Source organism: Macadamia integrifolia, unplaced genomic scaffold (genome assembly GCF_013358625.1).
Source record: "Macadamia integrifolia cultivar HAES 741 unplaced genomic scaffold, SCU_Mint_v3 scaffold472, whole genome shotgun sequence".
Classification (NCBI taxonomy): domain Eukaryota; kingdom Viridiplantae; phylum Streptophyta; class Magnoliopsida; order Proteales; family Proteaceae; genus Macadamia; species Macadamia integrifolia.
The window spans coordinates 360,356-379,364 of NW_024870461.1; the positions used below are offsets into that span (position 1 = coordinate 360,356).

General features: G+C 36.2%; 3 protein-coding genes across 7 annotated transcripts in view; all 3 read left to right on the plus strand.

Moving 5' to 3' along the window:
* Positions 1 to 5,329, plus strand: part of LOC122068863 (putative disease resistance protein RGA3) — an 11,115-nt gene extending 5,786 nt beyond the window's left edge. For both annotated transcript variants that reach the window (XR_006137259.1, XR_006137260.1), the window contains 3 exons: positions 3,813 to 3,886; positions 3,998 to 4,840; positions 5,052 to 5,329. The gene's annotated coding sequence lies outside the window, so the exon portion shown is untranslated. The remainder of the gene's footprint in view (positions 1 to 3,812; positions 3,887 to 3,997; positions 4,841 to 5,051) is intronic.
* A 1,902-nt stretch (positions 5,330 to 7,231) lies between these two features.
* LOC122068862 (putative disease resistance RPP13-like protein 1) lies at positions 7,232 to 17,451 on the plus strand. Of its 4 annotated transcripts, none has more exons than XM_042632779.1 (3): positions 7,232 to 7,905; positions 11,302 to 11,414; positions 15,056 to 15,841. In XM_042632779.1, exons 1-3 carry the CDS (start codon positions 7,594 to 7,596, stop codon positions 15,252 to 15,254), a joined length of 624 nt encoding a protein of 207 aa, XP_042488713.1. In that variant the 5' UTR covers positions 7,232 to 7,593; the 3' UTR covers positions 15,255 to 15,841. The 4 variants fall into 4 exon arrangements, with proteins under 4 accessions (XP_042488713.1, XP_042488715.1, XP_042488714.1 ...); XM_042632781.1 differs by having other exon boundaries at positions 7,234 to 7,905; positions 11,292 to 11,414; positions 15,056 to 17,451; XM_042632780.1 differs by lacking the exon at positions 15,056 to 15,841 and adding an exon at positions 13,086 to 13,640 and having other exon boundaries at positions 7,236 to 7,905; positions 11,292 to 11,414.
* Positions 7,913 to 11,282, plus strand: LOC122068861 (putative disease resistance protein RGA3). The gene is made up of 2 exons (XM_042632778.1): positions 7,913 to 10,985; positions 11,072 to 11,282. The coding sequence occupies exon 1, from the start codon at positions 8,059 to 8,061 to the stop codon at positions 10,843 to 10,845; it is 2,787 nt and encodes a 928-aa protein (XP_042488712.1). The 5' UTR covers positions 7,913 to 8,058; the 3' UTR covers positions 10,846 to 10,985; positions 11,072 to 11,282.
* Positions 17,452 to 19,009: the final 1,558 nt, after the last annotated feature.

Sequence of the window (19,009 nt, forward strand, 5' to 3'; positions counted from 1 at the left end):
CCCCCCCCCCCTCCCTACCCCAAGGCTTTGGGCCAGCCTGAGCCTATGCTAAGCTCAAATGTCTTAAGTTTGGACTTTGAGGTCCCAACCTAAGATTAGGCCAAGGTGAGCTTAAATTGAGGACAAATAATCCATGTGTTGGGCTGGAGTGAGTTTTCAAGGAATCAATTTATGGGTGTCAAACATGTTGCAAGTAACAAAAATAACAAATAAACAAAAACAACTAGAAACAGTTCTATTGTTTTGCAATGGAAACAAAACTGTTATCAAACAGCCCTTAAACTCTCTCTCTCTCTCTCTCTCTCTCTCTCTCTCTCTCTCTCTCTCTATATATATATATATATATATATATATATGAAACATGAATATATATCTGAAACGTGAATAAATACATTCCCCCACCCCAGTTTGACTTATAGATATTGATGCTTAGCAGCATACTTGAATTTTAATTATTACAAGTTCATATAAACTAGAAGCTACTCAAGGTTGGCAAAAGCTTCATATAAGCCATGGATTGTATCTAATGAATCTAAAGCCAGTACTCCTAAGGCCAAAGTAAACCTTGTATAATACCTCCTTCTTCTCCGTATGATATTTCTCTGTCAATTTTTTGCTTCTCCATCATGTTGTCAACCATAATTGACATTGAGTTATTAGTTTCTTGTGGTAGAAGCATCATGTTAGAACCTTTGTATGGCATAGAAACTCATAATGGATGACTGTCTTTGAAGTTTTAAGCATCGATTTTGCATTATTATGAGTTGGGGGGAATTTTGGCAGCCATTTTATCAAGAAGGGTAGTGGGATTCTAACCACCTAAGACCTAGGGTTTAGGAAGCCACAAGTTTTTCCTGTGATTCCAGAATCGCAGGGTTGGGAACAACAGATCTAATTGGAGAAACCCCACAAGGGAAGTCAAAATAAATGTGATATGGACAGAACTTAGGTCTAGTGATCAGTTTACTTAGGTGAATAAAACAGTTAAGTTTCAAGGGCAAACATTGGATCGTTCCAAAGAACCCCAGCAAAGGCGAAAAGCAACAAGCAACGACTTTCGTGCATCTCACTCAGGACGGTGATTCTTTGCTTTGAAGCTCTTTTTGAAGCATGGCCCTGGGTTGGGAGCAAAGGAATCCTATGATCAAATCCCAAGCTATTGAAGAGTCCTACTTGAAATAGGACGATCAAGAACTGTAATGCAATGGCTGAATTTAGAGAATTCAGAACTAGCAATCAATGATGAATGAAATAATGTTAAAAAACAATGGAGACTCAAACAGAAACAAGATAATAATAATCTAAAACCATTACTCAGAAATTAAGTCAAAACAAAGAGATTTTAAGAATTCAGACTTGAATTATAACTCTAGGAAACCAATGGCAGAAACTGAATAATTCAAGTCAGGATTAACCGAGGTTATTCATTAGTAGTAGCATTAGAGTAGTGTTCTGAAATCAGAGTTGAAAATTTAGATCTGAAAACTGAGATCAAGAAGAAGTATATTGGTAGTAGGGCTTCTAGTTCGATTGGAAAAACCAAATTTTAAAATAGTATTCAGGTTATAAGTATAAACTAGTTTAGAAGAGAATGTTAAGGAGAATACAGTAGACAAAGCTGACTTGTGAAAAAAAGAAGAAATCTGACTTTTGAAATCATTGAAGCTAAGAGGAGAAGGTATGAATCAAGCATCCCACCAATCTTTTCTACATCTCACTATAAAAGTAAACAGAGCTTTGAATCACACAGAACCAAAGACAAAATCCAATTTTTATTCATCGAATTTGTGTACAGGGCTGTAGCTCCTTTTTTTTTTTTTTTTTTTTTTTTTCTTTTTGGTAGAAGGCTGAAGTTCCTTACAGCCTTATTTTAAAGACTTAAAAACTGACACAAATTAAGCTTAAAACTCCTCCATCCAATAGCTATGGACATAGTCTAAACCATTGTTAGCAATTTTTCCGTTTTTTACCGTTTAAAACACGTTTTACCATATGCTTCCCAAAGATAGTTAAAAAAACAGCAAACTTCAAGCATTCCCGTTCTGAACACGTATAAAATGCGTTCCATTTTTATGGCGTTTTCTAAGACTTTATTTTTTAACATAATGTCTACTTAATTAACCATATATCTCTCTCCCGATCTCTAATCGACTTGATTCTTTCACCAACTTGAAGCTAACGCAATGGACTATATTTCTCATATATTACCTTTAACTCAAATTCAATTCATGGATGCCGAAATTGAGCTATAAACTGACGTATTTGCTGAAAAATATTTCTTAAGTGATGACTTCTAACACTAACTGAACATATATCGCTTCGAGAGAGTGTTGACTATGTTGACAACAATGAATACCACCATAACCTAGTCACATTGCTCAATAAGACTTTGGGCATGTGTGGTGTATGAATTTAGCATTGGTGTTGGATGATATTCAATGATATGTCTTAAAACTTATGAGCGTGAGATGTATAGGCATTAATGTTAGATATTGTAGTTGTTTTGAACACTAGATGCAGATATTCATATAATAATTCCTTAATTTATATGAGTATACTACCATTTTTTTAGTCCCGTTTATTTGAAATCTACACGTTTAAAACTCGTACCATCCATTTTTCGATTTTTACCGTTCTCTGTTTTTTTACTGTTTATTTGACCGTATCATTAGAAAAATTTTACTGTTTAAAACCCGTACCATTCGTTTCCCTTTTTTTGCCGTTCCCGTTTTTGTTAACAATGGTCTAAACTGAATAAGAGTCTACAAAAAATGAAGTAATGCAACTTAATACAAGGATGGATTCACAGTCCCTTAGCCAACCTACTATTAAAACTTAATAGAAATTAAAATAAAAACAAAAACCAGGCATGAATAGTAAAAATAAACAATAGCACATGCTAACTTGAACTGGTGAACTGGCTCTGAATTGAATCAGGCCAGCCCGCAGGCTATTCTGGCCTGCTGAAATTCTACATCAAAGGGAAATAAAGAAAGAAGAGAGAAAGGAACTTAAACCAATGGAATTTTTTCAAGATGCTGTTTTCATTTCAATAAACTCTTGTGCCGCTTGAAAATTGGAGTTTCAATTTCATGAGAGAGGAAGAACCAACTTTGTTGTTTTTTTTTTTTTTTTTTTTGTAAATGTAGCAATGACAAAGATGGTGCAGGCTGCTATTGGATGCCATAACATCACAATTATGCTTTAGGAAGTCTTATCTCATCTTCTAAGTAGACCTTGCATCCACCTCTGGTCATCACTATGTCATCTTAAATTACCTTCCAAATTTCCAAAATGTAGTTCCATTGCTCCTTTTCTTTTTTCTCTGTCTGTGTGTGTGTGTGTGCCTGTGTATTCCATTGCTCTTTTTGTAACTTCCTACTCAGTCCTTATTTTCTGGTTCTGTAATGGAATTGTTGATATGAGTGATGGATTGTATTGATTTTAAGTCAGAACTTTCTGAAATGCCTTTTACTTGTTTACTGTAGGAAAAAAAATGCTTATTTGTTTTTCTGGGCATATGCATGTTCAAGACTATATTCTTGCTATTATTCATGAGCTAATGGAATAATAATTCTATAAACATCAGTTAACACATGACTTCTTATCCATATGCTTGAGCCCTTTTAACTTTTGAATTAAAGAGTACTTATGACATATAATGAAGTAGCTTCAAGATCTTATTAAAAGTAGAGTAGCTTCAAGATAGATGCTTATTGCCTAAATAATTGCCTTTGGAACCTTCAATATGCCTTAAAAGTTCTCTGGACAATGTCAATCAACTTTGGCTAAGATTTTCTAACTTAAAGCAGGAGTAAATGTATTTCTTTTCCACTGTCAGATCTGGACAAGAGTAACGAGTGGACGAATGTCCTACACTGAGTTTGTGAGTACCTCTCTCTCTCTCTCTCTCTCTCTCTCTCTCTCTCTCTCAAGTCTTCAGATTCAGTTTCAGAAACATTCCAATAGCTTTGACTTTTCATTTCATTTGTTACAGATAACAACTACTTGAGAAAGGAAATGCAAATCATTGCGCTCTAAACAGTTTATTGTAATCAAAATACTGAATGTAAATTGTTATGTTTGTCTCAAATTCTTGACCTGTTTTGTAAAATGATCCACTCCCGAAATTTTTCTAGTGGTGACCCGAATGGGATTTTTTTTTTTTTTTCTGAGATTTGTGATGGTAGCAGAGGGGTTGGCCCAACATTGATCTCGTATAGGCATATGGTACGACCGGATCGATTGCAACCCGATGGATCGACCCGCGACTTGGAGGAGTATATAAAATACTATAGTCTTATTGAGCAAGCATTGTAATTGGGGGGTTTTTCAAGTTAGGGTTTTCTGGGTGGGTTTTTCTTGTTGCAGTTTAGGTGTATTTAAGCAATCTCCGTATCCTCAACGGCAATTGCAGCGTCATTTGGGAATCCGGCACCGCCAATCGTGGCATTACTACTGCGACACTGGATGATTCAGGTAATCTCTCCTTGAAGAACGACTCTGTTTTTGTTTGGTCCACTTTCGATACTACATTTCCAGTCCAAACACAAACACAAAAACCTGCCATCAAGACCTCTCAGCCGAGCTATTTGATGGGGTGAATGAGGAGGCCGGCTAGAAAAATCTCGACTGTAGCCGGTGCTACCTATACTAGCCGTGTGGCTATTCGTGGCACATGCTAGGTCCGAGCTGCAAGTGCCGATGGAAGCTACGGCGTTTACGTTGGATGATTTGGACGACACGACTGAGTCATAATCCAACTCCCGATCGCTCTCACCCTCTCTCATTGCCCACTGAACAAATGAGATTGTATTTGTTCAGATTCTTAAGATTGCAAGTAAATCTCTCTCTCTCTCTCTCTCTCTCTCTCTCTCTCTCTCTCTCTCTCTCTCTCTCTCTCTCTCTCTCTAACCATCCCCATGTGTTTGTTCCTCATAATTATGGTTATTCCTTGGTTAGATTCTTGTTTTATTGTTTCTGCAATAATTAAAAAGGGAAAATTTGGAAATTCTTTCTTCATCGGTGATTTGATTTATATCTTGATTCAGAGCTATTCGACGGCGTGAATGAGGACTGTGGGAAAAACCTCTACCGCAGCCGATGCTACTTGTACTTGCTGTGTGGCTATTCGTGGCACATGCTAGGTCGGTGCTGACAGGTGCCATTGGATGCTTTTTAGTGAAAAGGGTATAACGGTCATTTTATGTCTTGACTTAACCATGATTGATGGTAAAGGGTCTGAGAATAATTTGGTGAAACAAAGTGGGTGATCTTATCATTGTTGCATTCTCCAGGGGTGGCGTGGTAAATTTTCCTAAATGTTATTATAAAAATTTGAATTCTGATCCTTGATTGGAAGTTGTTCAATCTCCAAAAGATGATGAAATCAACATTACTAGAGTCGCTTTTCCTAGTAGAAGCAAGTAATTTAAACTGAATTTTAATTTATTAAAATGTTTTAGATGAGCTCTCAGTAAGTATTTTGCAATCATGAAACGTGTTCTGTAGTTCATAAGAAATGTATCGAACATATCATGTATCAATTCGTTTTTGTCAATACATTTGTTTTAGGTATCGTATTGGTATCTTAAAGATATGATACGTATCGTTTAGTATTGACAGATTCAGTAGGATACTTAAAACCTTGAAAATTTTCAGAATACGGCAAAAGAAAAGCAATTTCAATCTACAATTGCGAGTGTTTATACACACAAACTTGTATATGATATATCAAGAGCCATGCCCTATGTCCTACTATTTGAGCGCTTAAAGTAATAGTCATCTCTTTTGTCTCCAAAACAAGCTGAACTTGTTAACTCCTTTTCTTCTCCTTCTTATACTTCGCAACTGAATTCTTCAACTGCATCAACAATGACTAAGAGGTAGTTGATATCAACACATTTGAATTGTCTAGTGATAAATAGTGCATGCACCAAAATGATGATTCAAGTCATCATTCAGTCTAGTAGCATGTTCCCATCTATGGGTTGCTCAAATGGTTAGGGCGAATTAGAGATTGTGTGGATAGATGCACTATCTCAGGTTCGATTCCTCATCTGTACATCTGCGATTTAAGTGGAAACTGTGAAGATGGATTGCTATGCTAGTCTCTCCAAGAATTAATCGAGGTATTCATAAGCTAGCCCGGACACCTTGGTAAAAAACAAAAAAGTAGCTGCATGTTGATAGTTAACTAAAACATTTGTATCCAAGTCCACACAAAGTCCTCTTCAAAAGAGAAAACAGATAAGACCATCGGGTAATGTAAATGTCAAAGCAAACAAGATGCTTTCAATAAACAAATAAATTCTCAAGAATACCTCTTTTTCTTTCATATGACATCATTGAACATGGAGAGGTGTTAAGTTGTGTAATCCTAATTCAGTGAGCCTTTCCCCTGGGCAGCTCTCATGGGCTATAATCTTCTTGTTCATTAAGATTTTCTATTGTGATTGCATCAATTAAATGACCTCTATTTCATTTTAGATTCAAATCGAATGCTGCTTGTGGAATTATGGGCAAATGTTTTATGTGAAATAATGACTCATCATTTTATTTTGTTCATTAAAAATAATAGAGAAGAAAGGGAAAACCTTGAGTATTTCTAGGATCACAGTTGGAGGTTTGACGGTAAAAATGGTAAAATATACTCAAATATATATTTGGTTGGGTGAAAGTTATCGATTTAGATAGTTTTGTAACCCCAAACTTGATTTTATGTATTTTTGATTAACTCGAACATAGGTTGGATAGTTTGATAATATGAAACTCAAAAGTGGGTAATCATGTAATTTGACTCTTGTGCTATGTAGGGGTTACTCGATCAAACAACGATCTCTTACCCTATTTTTTTATGCAATTACTACCTTTTTTTTTTTTTTTTTTTAATCTTTGAATGAAAAATGCAATTACTTTTATAAGCTAGACTCTAGAACAAATTTCCATTGAACGGGAAGCGGGGACGCCACCAAACCAAGGGGGGTCGTAGAATTCAACGTTAGAACATGCTATGCCAAATTGTCAATATGCCCCCAAACTTGTGAGTGAGTGGGAATGCGATGGACTAGTAAAAGGATGACGGACCCACAAAAGAAAAAGATATAACAAGATCAGATCAGGTTCATGCACGAGATTGTTCCTGTAGACTCACTGAGTCTATTTAATAGATTCCAAATGCCAGGACTAGGGCATACGAGAATTCAACGTTAGAACATGTTATGCCAAATTACCAAATATGCCCCCAAACTTGTAAGAGGGTAGAAATTGTCTGGATTTGGGTCGTCTCCAACTGACTTTGAAAATGATCTCCGCGTGAAGAGAGAATGATGGATTGAGAATTGGAGAGTAACCGTTCTCTGACATTTCTCTTCTTCGCATTAACTTTTCCATATACACAGCTTTGGTCTTTTCGAAATAAAAAATTCATTCCTTGTTTTCAGAACTCAACTTTCAGATTTCTTACAGTTCCGACATTCCGACTTCGAAGAGTGTTTCACTTTCCTCACTTCCCTCTGCTTCTTCTCCTTTCTATCTCGCTCTCTGTCTGTCTGATTTCTGCTTCTACGGTCGAATTCTCTTTGAAAGAAGAAGATGTCAGCTGTGGGACAGCTTTTCGGAGGGTCCTTCCTTCAAGTGGCCTTGGACAGATTTGCGTCTCCTGAGTTGCTGGAATTCTTAATCCTATGGGAAATCGACTTGGATGAAGTGGAGTCACTGAAGCGGACATCAGCCATGATTCAGGCCCTATCTGATGAAGCTGAAGTGAAGCAATTCAACAATGGTGCTGTCAAACTTTGGCTCGACCACCTCAAACAACTCCTTTATGATGCAGAAGACATACTGGATGAATATGCCACTGAACTTCTACGGCTGAAATTGGAATCTGCTCACCAGACCCAACAGGTACACAATCTCTCTGTTCCTCTCTCTTCATCAAGTGAAAGTAGTATTTCTTCTTGGTTGAACTCCGGCACAAAATCTGCATTTAAGAGCATCAATGAAACTTTAGAAGGAATAAAAAGCATTGGGCCTAAGGTTTATAACATTGCCAAAGAGATGCAGGAAATTAAAAGGTTTGGATCAAAAGTAAAGGATATAAACCAGAGGTTAAAAAGTGTAGCACAAGAAGGTGTTGTTCTTGGTTTGAATTCGAGCATGGGATTTGGGTCCTCAAGGCCCAGGATATTCAGTCAAAGGCCACCTACGAGTTCTTTGGTGAATAGATCTAAAGTTTTTGGTAGAGAGGAAGATATGTGGAAGATGGTTGAATGGTTGCTATCGGACATAACGCCAACAAGTCCTAGTGGAAAAGTTAATAATTTCTCGGTGCTACCCATTGTCAGCATGGGTGGAGTTGGAAAGACGACCCTTGCGCAACTTGTTTATAATGATGAACAAGTTGAGAGGCATTTTGGTCTGAAAGCTTGGGTGTGTGTATCGGAAGACTTTGATGTAGTGAGGTTAACAAAAGAAATTCTCGAGTCAGCCACTGGGTCATCCCCTCCTTCTAATTCACTAGACCTATTACAGGTGAAACTAAAAGAAACATTGAGCAAGAAAAGATTCTTATTGGTTCTGGATGACATGTGGAACGAGAGCTACGAGAGATGGGATGCCTTAAGCACCCCTTTTGCATTCGGCAAACCAGGAAGCAAGATATTGGTTACAACACGGAACAAAGGCGTTTCATCAATTGTGCGCACTGTTCCGAATGATTATTATCTAAAAGGTTTATCAGACGACTCTTGTTTGGCGCTCGTTAAGAGGCACACTTTCATGGATGAAAATTCGTCTGATGCCAATCGAAAGTTGGAAGTTTTTGGACAAGAAATTGTGAAGAAATGTAAAGGTTTACCTTTGGCTGCAAAGACACTTGCTGGCCTCTTGCGAGATAAAAGGGAAAACATGGAGTGGAAAGATATTTTGGAGAATGAAATATGGGATTCAAAAGAAAGAGCTGAGATCCTTCCGTCACTCATGTTGAGCTACCATCATCTTCCGCCACTTCTGAAGAGATGTTTCGCATATTGTGCTTTGTTTCCTAAAGACTATATATTTAGCAAGATTGAATTAGTCACCTTCTGGATGGCAGAAGGTATTGTTCAACCAAAAGGAAGAAAACGGCTGGAAGATATAGGGGCTGGTTATTTTGATGAATTATTTATGAGGTCCTTCTTTGAGTTATCTAATCATCGTCATGCTTTGGCTACTTGTCCTTTGTTTTTTGACTTATCAAAGGAAATTCACAGCAAGACATTGTTTGAGTCATCTAGTAACACAGGATCAGGATTTGAGATGCATGATCTGATCCATGATTTAGCACAGTTTGTTTCAGGTGGGATATATTGTAGGAGAGAGTATGATAAGCCATCCCAAGTTCTTATAACGACCCGTCACTTGTCCTATGTTACAAGCAATCGTAATGTTAAGGTGACACAATCTGAGGCTATGAATAGCTTACGCACTATTCTAACTCTAAATGATAGTGTAGGCGATCCTGGATATGTTTTGCCCACTATGCAATTCCCCTTCCAATTCCAATTCCTGCGTGTGCTACGTTTCAGAAATTGTTGCAATCATGAGTTGCCGGATTCAATTGGCAAGTTGAAACATCTCAGGCTTCTTGATCTCTCATTTTCTGATATTGTGTGGTTACCCGACTCAATTGGAAGTCTTTACAATCTACAGACTTTGGACCTAGGTGGTTGTTGGAACCTTAGAGAGTTGCCTGAAGATATGGGTAACCTCGTAAACCTTCGACATCTTCTTCTCCCCGTACACTGGGGTTTCCATAAAATTCCGTTAGGAGTGGGTAACTTAACTAGTCTTCAAACATTGTCCACATTCATTGTTGGGTCAAAGAAAAAAAGTTCCCAACTCTGTGGGACTCTAGACACTTCAAATTTGGAAAGTGTATGCAATGATGGGACAGAAGCCACGGTGGCCAAGCTGCACCTTCTTGGCCTACGGCTGCACAAGCTCACATCTCTCCGAATTCTTCGAATATCAAATTGTAAGAATCTAGAGTCACTATCCAAGGAGCTACACAATCTAACGTCTCTCCGAAGATTAGTCCTTGAAAATTGCCCTGCTCTTGTGTCCTTCCAAAAAACATGGTTTCCAACTACACTTCAAGAATTGAAGATCTTGGATTTCAAGAATCTACAGTCACTCCCCAAGGAGCTACACTTTCTAACGTCTCTCCAAGAATTTACAATTGAAAGTTGTCCTTCTCTTGTGTCATTCCAGGAAACAAGATTACCCACTGCACTTGAAGAATTGGGGATCATAGATTGCAAGAATCTAGAGTCCCTGCCTATGGGACTACTGTACAGCCTCACATCCCTTCAAAGATTAGAAATCAAAGAGTGCCGTACTCTGAAATCCATTCCAGACATGGGCTTATCCACCACGCTTCGGGAGGTATCAATTCTAAATTGTGGGAAGCTGGATTCCTTGCCCATAGGGCTGCAAAAACTCACAAATCTTAAACGGTTGAAAATTGTGGAGTGCTCTTTTCTTATGGAGTGCAAGAATCTTGAACCCCTACATACCTCAGGTCTTCATAATCTCATCTCTGTTTCACATCTCACCATTGGTGGATGTCATGCTCTTGTGTCCATTCCAAAGGGCCTGCTTCCCACCAACCTCAAGGATTTTTGCATCAAGGACTGCCCAATTCTTGAATCCCTATATGACGGACTATCTGACCTAACCTCTCTTAAACGTTTGGAGATCCAGAATTGTCAAATGCTAACACAACGGTACCTAAAGAAGGAAGGAGAAGAGTGGTGCAAGATTTCCCTAATTCGTGAGGTATTAATAGATGGTGTGTGGCAATAAATCCTAATCACCACCTGTGGGCTGACTTCTCATAAGAAAAAAAAAAAAAAAAATTCTATGGATGGAGTACTGCAGACATAGTATTTATTATGCAAAACCACAATAAAAGCAGAGATGCATTGTGGCTAATATTGACTGAGGTAATTCTTCTATGATCAATATGTCTGATTTTTATCTATAATTCATGCTATGCCGTATGTGATTTTAATTTAATTTCTCTTTATAGGAGAATCCCAAGATGGAATGCATTTCTTTGAAAATGCTCATGGACCAACAAAACACAACATGGCAATTTCATGGAACTTTAATCTCTCATATGGAATGCTTTTCTTTGAAAATGCTCCGGAATACACACAAAGCAACATGGCAATTGCATGGAATTTTTCAGCAAATTAGTGCTGCCTAGCATTTTATCTCTAAAGTATCGCTTATCCGCATCCTGGTAGTTTTCTGCAGACCATGAAGCTTCAATCGGTCACCAAAAAAATCGTGGAAGTTCAGTACAGGAGGAATCTGTTCTACAAGTCAGCAGATTATGTCATGCAGAGGGTACACTTCATAATATCTGGGTAGGTTTGACTGTTCTCTCTCCCTTTCCCTCGTTAATTTACTTTTCAGCTCTTTGCAGAATTATTGGAAAGTAGAAATTGTGGGGTTAATTAATTACTAAGTAGAAACATCATATTAGAACCTTTGTATGGTATAGAAACTCATAATGGATGACTGTCTTTAAAGTTTTCAGCATCGATTTTGCATGATTGTGAGTTGGGGGGAATTTTGGCAACCATTTTATCAAGAAGGGTTATGGGATTCTAACCACCTAGACCTAGGGTTTAGAAAACCACAAGTTTTGGGAACAACAGATCTAATTGAAGAAACCCAACAAGGGTTTTCTACATCTCACTGTAAACAGATCCAAGCTTTTCTACATCTCACTGTAAACAGAGCTTTTAATCACACAGAACCAAAGACAAAAGCCTTTTTTTATTCATCAAATTCGTGTACAGGGCTAAAGCTCCTTTTTTTTTTTTTCGGGTTCAAGGCTGAAGTTCCTTACAGCCTTATATTAAAGACTCAAAACTGACACAAATTAAGCTTTAAACTCCTCTAGTCAATAGCTATGGAGGTAGTCTAAACTGAATAAGAGTCTACACTAAGATGAAGTAAAGCAACTTAATTCAAGGATGGATTCATAGAGTCCCTTATCCAACCTACTATTTGCACTTAATAGCAATTAAAATAAATAAAAACTAGGCATGAATAGTAAAAATAAACAATAACACATGCTAACTTGAAACAGAGAACTGGCTCTGAATTGAATCAGGCCAGCCCACAGGCTATTCTGGCCTGCTGAAATTCTACATCAGAGGGAAAAAAATAAAAAAGAGAGAAAGGAAGTTAAACCAATGGAATTTTTTCAAGGTACTGTTTTCATTTCAATAAACTCTTATGCTGCTTGAAAATTAAGAGAGGAAGAAACAACAAATTTCTTGTAAATATAGCAATGACAAAGATGGTGCAGGCTGCTATTGGATGCCATAACTTTACAATTATGCTTCAGAAAGTCTTTTATCATCTCCTAAGTAGACCTTGCATCCACCTCTGGTCATCACTATGGTCAACTTAAATTACCTTCCAACTTTCCAAAATGTAGTTCCGTTGCTCCTTTGTTTTTTCTGTGTGTGTGTGTGTGTGTCTATTCCATGGCTCTTTTTGTAGCTTCCTAATAAGTCCTTATTAGCTGGTTCTATGATGGATTTGTTGATATGAGTAACAGATTGTATTGATTTTAATTCAGAACTTTCTGAAATAAAAGGCTATTACTTGTTTACTGTTGACAAAAAAATGCTTATTTGTTTTGCTGGGCAGTTCAAGACTATATTCTTGCTATTATTCATGAGCTAATGGAATAATAATTCTCAATTTTATAAACATCAGCTAACATATGTGACTTCTTATCTATATGCTTTTAACTTTTGAATTGAAGAGTACTTTTGGCATATAATTAAGTAGCTTCATGATCTTATTAAAAGAAGAGTAGCATCAAGATAGACTCGTATTGCCTAAAATAATGGTCTTTGGAACCTTCAATATGCCTTAAAATTTCTCTGGACAATATCAATCAACTTTCGCTAAGATTTTCTAACATAATGCAGTACTAAATGTATTTCTTTTTCAAGTCATCAGATTCAGTTTCTGAAACATTCCAATAGCTTTGACTTTCATTTGATTTGTTACAGATAGAAACTACTTGAGAAAGGAAATGCAAAATCTTTGGGCTCTGAACAGTTTATTGTAATCAATATACTGGATGTAAATTGATGTAAGATCTTAAAAAACTTGTAATCTAGCCTACTTTACTAATTTGTAAGTTTTAACCAACCAGAGCCATCCCATTTGCTCTGGCCCACTTATTAAGATTTTTCCTCAGTAGTTTATTGGAACAATGTTTGCCATACATGCTTCCAGACCCATGTGTCTCGTTCCCCCTATGTAATGACCTTCCTGCCCACACTTTAGTTAAGGGGGGTTGAGTGGGTGTAGTGTGCGCTCCCAGATAGGAAACACTGAAACACTCTTCCCCTAGTTTATTTTATGGATCCAAGTAGCACTCATTCTGGAACTTTCAAGTCTCACCCTATTTCTTCAAAATCCTTGGAACACCATTGGCACACCCAATACATAGACATTGATCTCACCAAGCAGAACCAAGTCTTATTCATTCATGACTCATGAAACGCATCTGTAATTTATTGCTACTCAAATTCTAGTAAATATAAATATTGGTCCTGAGACATGAACCAGTTTTAAGTTTTGATTTCCTTCTGTGAAACTACATACTTTGATTGGACTTTTGTTCAAGAGGGAGACCTTGGCAACAATTACTTGGGAGAACTTTTTTTTTTTTTAGAAGAAGTTTGTTTTTAAATAAACTGAGAAAATGACAAAAAATTAGGAAGAAAATTGTAGGTTCAAAGTATTGGTATTGGGTATCGTATCAGAAATGTGATTTAAAAGACGCAGTGTATCTTATAGGAGAGACACAAGATACGGAAATAATCAAGAGACGTATGGAAATTCTTAGGATACATGCAAATATAGTTTTGAAGTATAAAACACTATAAATAAGTAATATGTAAAAAAAATATATATATATATATATATATAACAAGGAGAACAAAGTACAATAAGACAAGTGCATTCAATTGATCATGTATAAAGGATGATGTTCCTTACATGTTCCGATACCAAAAAAATGATATTTTTTTTCAGTTTAGGGAAGATTTAAAGTTTAGATGCACACATCATTGGACAAAAAAACCCTAGTTAATGCAATCATTCATGTTGTTTTTTACACTATGTTTACTTGCCATGAAAACAAAAGAAAAGAAAAAATTCAAACTTTATTGAATTTTAGGAAAAGACACATAAAACAATCATTGTGTCATTATGATTTTTTTTTCTTTTCTTTTTTTTTTTATTTTTTTTTATTTTTTTTTTTTTTATTTTTTTTTTATTTTTTTTTTCTTGACAACCAAACATAGCCTAATGTAGTGACCCATTGCAAAATTAACACTAAAAATCAATATTTGAGCAAAAAGATGATCAAAGTTTTGATAGATGAATGTTATTATAAAAATTTGAGTTCCAATCCTTGATTGGAAGTTGTTCAATCTCCAAAAGATGATAAAATCAACACTAGAGTCGCTTTTTCCAGTAGAAGCAAGTAATTAAATTGACTTTTAATTTATTAAAATGTTTTAGATGAGCTCTCGGTAAGTGTTTTGCAGTCATGAATCTTGTTCTGTAGTTTATAAGAAATGTATCGGTCATATTGGCCATATCAGGTCACATATCAGGTCATGTATCAACTCGTTATTGTCAATACATTTGTTTTAGGTAGCATATTGGTATCTTAAGGATATGATACGTATCGGTTAGTATTGACAGATACAGTAGGATACTTAACACCTTGAGAAATTTCAGAATGTGGCAAAAGAAAAGTAATTTCAGTCTACAATTGCAAGTGTCTATACACACAAACTTGAATATGATATGTCAAGAGCCATGTCCTATGTCCTAATTCAAGCACTTAAAAGTAGTAATCTCTTGTGTCTCCAAAACAAGCTGAACTTGGGTGGGTCAGTTAACTCCTCCTTTTCTTCTTCTTCTTCTTCTTCTTCTCATACTTCTCAACTGCATTTTTCAGCTGCATCAACAATGACAAGAGGGAGATGATATCAACACATTTGAAGTCTCTTGTGATAAATACTTCATGCACTAAAATCATGATTCAAGGCATCATTCAGTCTAACAGCATTTTCATAGATACGTCACTAAAACATTTGTATCTAACTACATACATAAAGTGCTCTGCAAAAGAGATAATAGATCAGACCATTGGATAATGTAAATGTCAAAGCAAAAAAGATGTTTTCAATAAACAAATAAATTCTCAAGAAGATGTCCTTTTGTTTCATATGACATTATTGAACATAGAGAGGTATTAAGTTGGATATGGTGTGTCCTAATTCAGTGAACCTTTCCTCTAGGCAGCTCTCATGGGCTATAGTCCTCTTGTTCATTAAGATTTTCTATTATAATTGCATCAGTTGAATAACCTTTATTCCATTTTAGATTAAAATGGAATGCTGCTTGTGGAATTATAGGCAAATTTTTTATGTGAAATAATGACTAGTCATTTGATTTTGTTCATTAAAAATAATAGAGAAGGGGAAAACCTAGAGTTTTTCTAGGATCACAGGACTGGGAACAACACAGATCTGATTGGAGAAACCCAATTAGGGAAGTCAAAATAAGTCTGATATGCACAGAAGTTAGATCGATTGATCAGTTCACTTAGGAGAATAAAATAGATATGTTTGAAAGAGATCCGACAATCAGATCCCAAGCTATTGAAGAATCCTACTTGAAATAGGACAGATTAAGAAATGGAATTCAATTGCTGAATTTAGAGATTTCAGAACAGTAATCAATGATGAACAAAATAATGGATAAACAACAATGGAGACTCAACAGAAAGTCAGAAACAAGAGAATAATAATCTAAAATAATATCTCAAATATAAAGTCAAAACAGAGATTTTAAGAACTCAGATTTGAATTAGAACTCTAGGAAACCGATGGCAGCAACTGAATAATTCAAATCAGGACTAACAGAGTTTATTCAGTAATAGCATTAGAAAAGTTATGAAGTCAGAGTTGAAATTTTAGATCTTAAATTTAGATCAAGAAGAAGTATAATGGTAGTAGGACTTCTAGTTCGATTGAAAAAGCCAGATTTTTAAAACCAGTATTCAGGTTATAACTATAAACAGGTTCAGAATAGAATATTAAGGAGAACGACGTAGATTAACCATATTAGCATCAGTAAACAGAAACGAAATAAAAGAAAGAAAAGATAAACACAAAAAAGAACGAAGAAGTCTGACTTGTTGAATCGATAGAAGAAGATAACCAGAAGAGAAGATGACTCAAGAATTCCACCAGGCTTTTCTACATCTCACTACAAACAAAGCTTCGAAACAGTGAATAGCTTGCTATCGAGGTAGTCTAAACTGACTAAATGTCTGCATAAATTGAAGAAAGCAACTTAAAATGAGGTTGAACTCATAGTCTCTCGCTTATCCAACCAACTTCTAGTACTTAATAACAATTAGAATGAAAAACTAGGCATGAATAGTAAACATTAACAATAACACATGCTAAACTTGAACATGACCAACCTGCAGGCTATTTTGGTCTGTTTTATCATTCTTTCTTTTGTTGAAATTCTACTGAAACAAACAAAGAAGAGACAAGGAAGTTAAATTACCTTCCGAATTTCCAAAATGTAATTATATTGCTCTTTTTTTCATTTCTTCTGTCTATTCCAGTAGCTTCCTAATAAGTAAATAACTATTTAAGATTACCAATATCTGGCCTCATTTTACATTGAATTAATGCTAGAAGTTGTTCTGCTCCAGACTTTATTTCACCAGAAACTGATACAATAACAGATAAGATATGCATATTCTGTCAAGGAGAAATGTCAGAATCATCTCTCTCAGATGTTCAGATTACATTTGTCAAAGAAAAAAGAAAACCAAATTAAAGTAAATAATCTGATTCTACTACCATTATCTCAGACTTATATGCTTGAGCAGAAAATAAAATCTCTATTGGTAAGGGGAACCCAAGAGTACAAGCAATCACTGATTCACTATATTATATGTGAAAAGATAAGCAATCAGAACTACTATTGATTAGGTTTGAAAGCACAAACACACAACTATTTAAAAACCCAAATATAGAAAAGAAACAACAATTGAATTGATAGAATGCATCTAGGTGATCTATATCCACAAGCCAATAAAACCAAATAATCTAGGAAATCAACAGAAAATGTTCACCAAGCACAACCAGCTAGCATTACCATGTAAATCACTGGTTAACAGCCTACAAATATCTTAAAGAAAGATTTGGTCACCTTTATGTTTCAGGAGTGGCTTCGCTCTTCAAAGAACTTTGTCAATGGCCATTTCATATCTAAATTTGTGACCATTGAACTGGGACTCTGCCGTCTTAAGGATGAACATCTCTCAAAAGATCAAAGATAAAACACAGAAGCTATAGAAGACAAAAAAAACTGAATAGCTTAGTCAAGAGTGACATGTTCAGGTCTCTCTATGATTACATTCCGTTTATTGTGTTAGTTAATTTAAAAGATAAATAAAATAGATATGGGAAAAAGAACGCTGACTTGTCACGTGATCCCTGTGTCAAGACACAAGAGCATGCAAATTTACCTACCCCACACCCCATGAAAAAAAAAAAAACCATCTATGTTGATGCCCCTGCACAAACTCTAATTGCCCCCATGCTAGTGCAGTGGTCACGTGACCAGGCAGCAATCTGTTGCCAATGGATTTTTTGAATAAAATTGAATCTTTGATGTCTTAAAGATATGCATCAACAATAAACAGACAAAGGAATAGAATACCCATCTCAACTCAACCTTATCACAACTAAATGAGGTCAGCTGCACAAAAGATTAGAATAACTAGAAAAATGTGGACCTATCCAACTTAGAGTAGGTAACCGTAAGAAGTTAATCAGCCAAAAAAAATTATTAGGATTTTTTTTCTCTTTTTTTTTTTCTACTCTCCTACTAAGCACCGCTGCCCATTGGCCAGCCTACACACACACAAAAGCATACAACAAAAAGTTTATTAGGATTGGATATCAACAAAAGTGGCCAAGGGAAAATAGATACCCTGAAAAATGTACCCTTTCTGTGGCCCAGGGCACCTTTTGTTGGCTTAACACCCAAGTCTTAAACGATCACAGATGGAGGGGAACTTGGTGGAGGAAGGTATCCTGGATCGATTTGTTGAAGAAGGGATCACTACTCCCACCAAGGAGGAGGTCTGAAGAAGCTGATGTTTGATTATATAGCTCAAGTTATGGCTTCTGTGCTACATTGTCCCTTGTTCTACACTCATACCTATCAACCAGTATAGGTGGAGAGTAGGGGACAAATCATTGATGAACATTGTGTACAGATAAGTAACAGGAGGTGCGCCTACAGAGACTTCACCCCTAGTGATGGGAACAGAACTTGGGACTAATTAACCACTAATTATAAAAGGCTATCATGCTAATCAGTCTTAATTACCACTAGGTTGCTCCATTGAGACTCAGTGATCACGGGTTTGAGTGGGAAAACAGCTGCAAAGTAGGAATAAGATTGCGTAGATTATGACCTTCCACAGACCCCACAATAGTGGAAACCTTATGCACTCAGTTTGCCCCTCCCACCTCCCTCGTTGTGCTAATCTAGCTGCAGAGAGGAAGCCTCTCCTTGATTAAATTAAAGTCTAAAAGTTTACTTCTCTGATTGATGCCTTATAAACAAATAATTTGCAAATCTTCACGGCTTGGAGAGTACTCTTGAAATGTCACCCTACACAAGCTTTTTTATTCAGAGATGGATCCTAGTTTCCCCACTATGCTGCCTATGCGGCTCAGAGCCCGAAGATATTGATCACCTATTCTTTGCATGTCCTATCTCTTTCTCTATTTGAAAATATAGTCCTCTCAAAATGTTAGCCGATTAGTAGAATAATCCTTCCTTTCCAAAGGGAGTGGATCTAAATGAATAT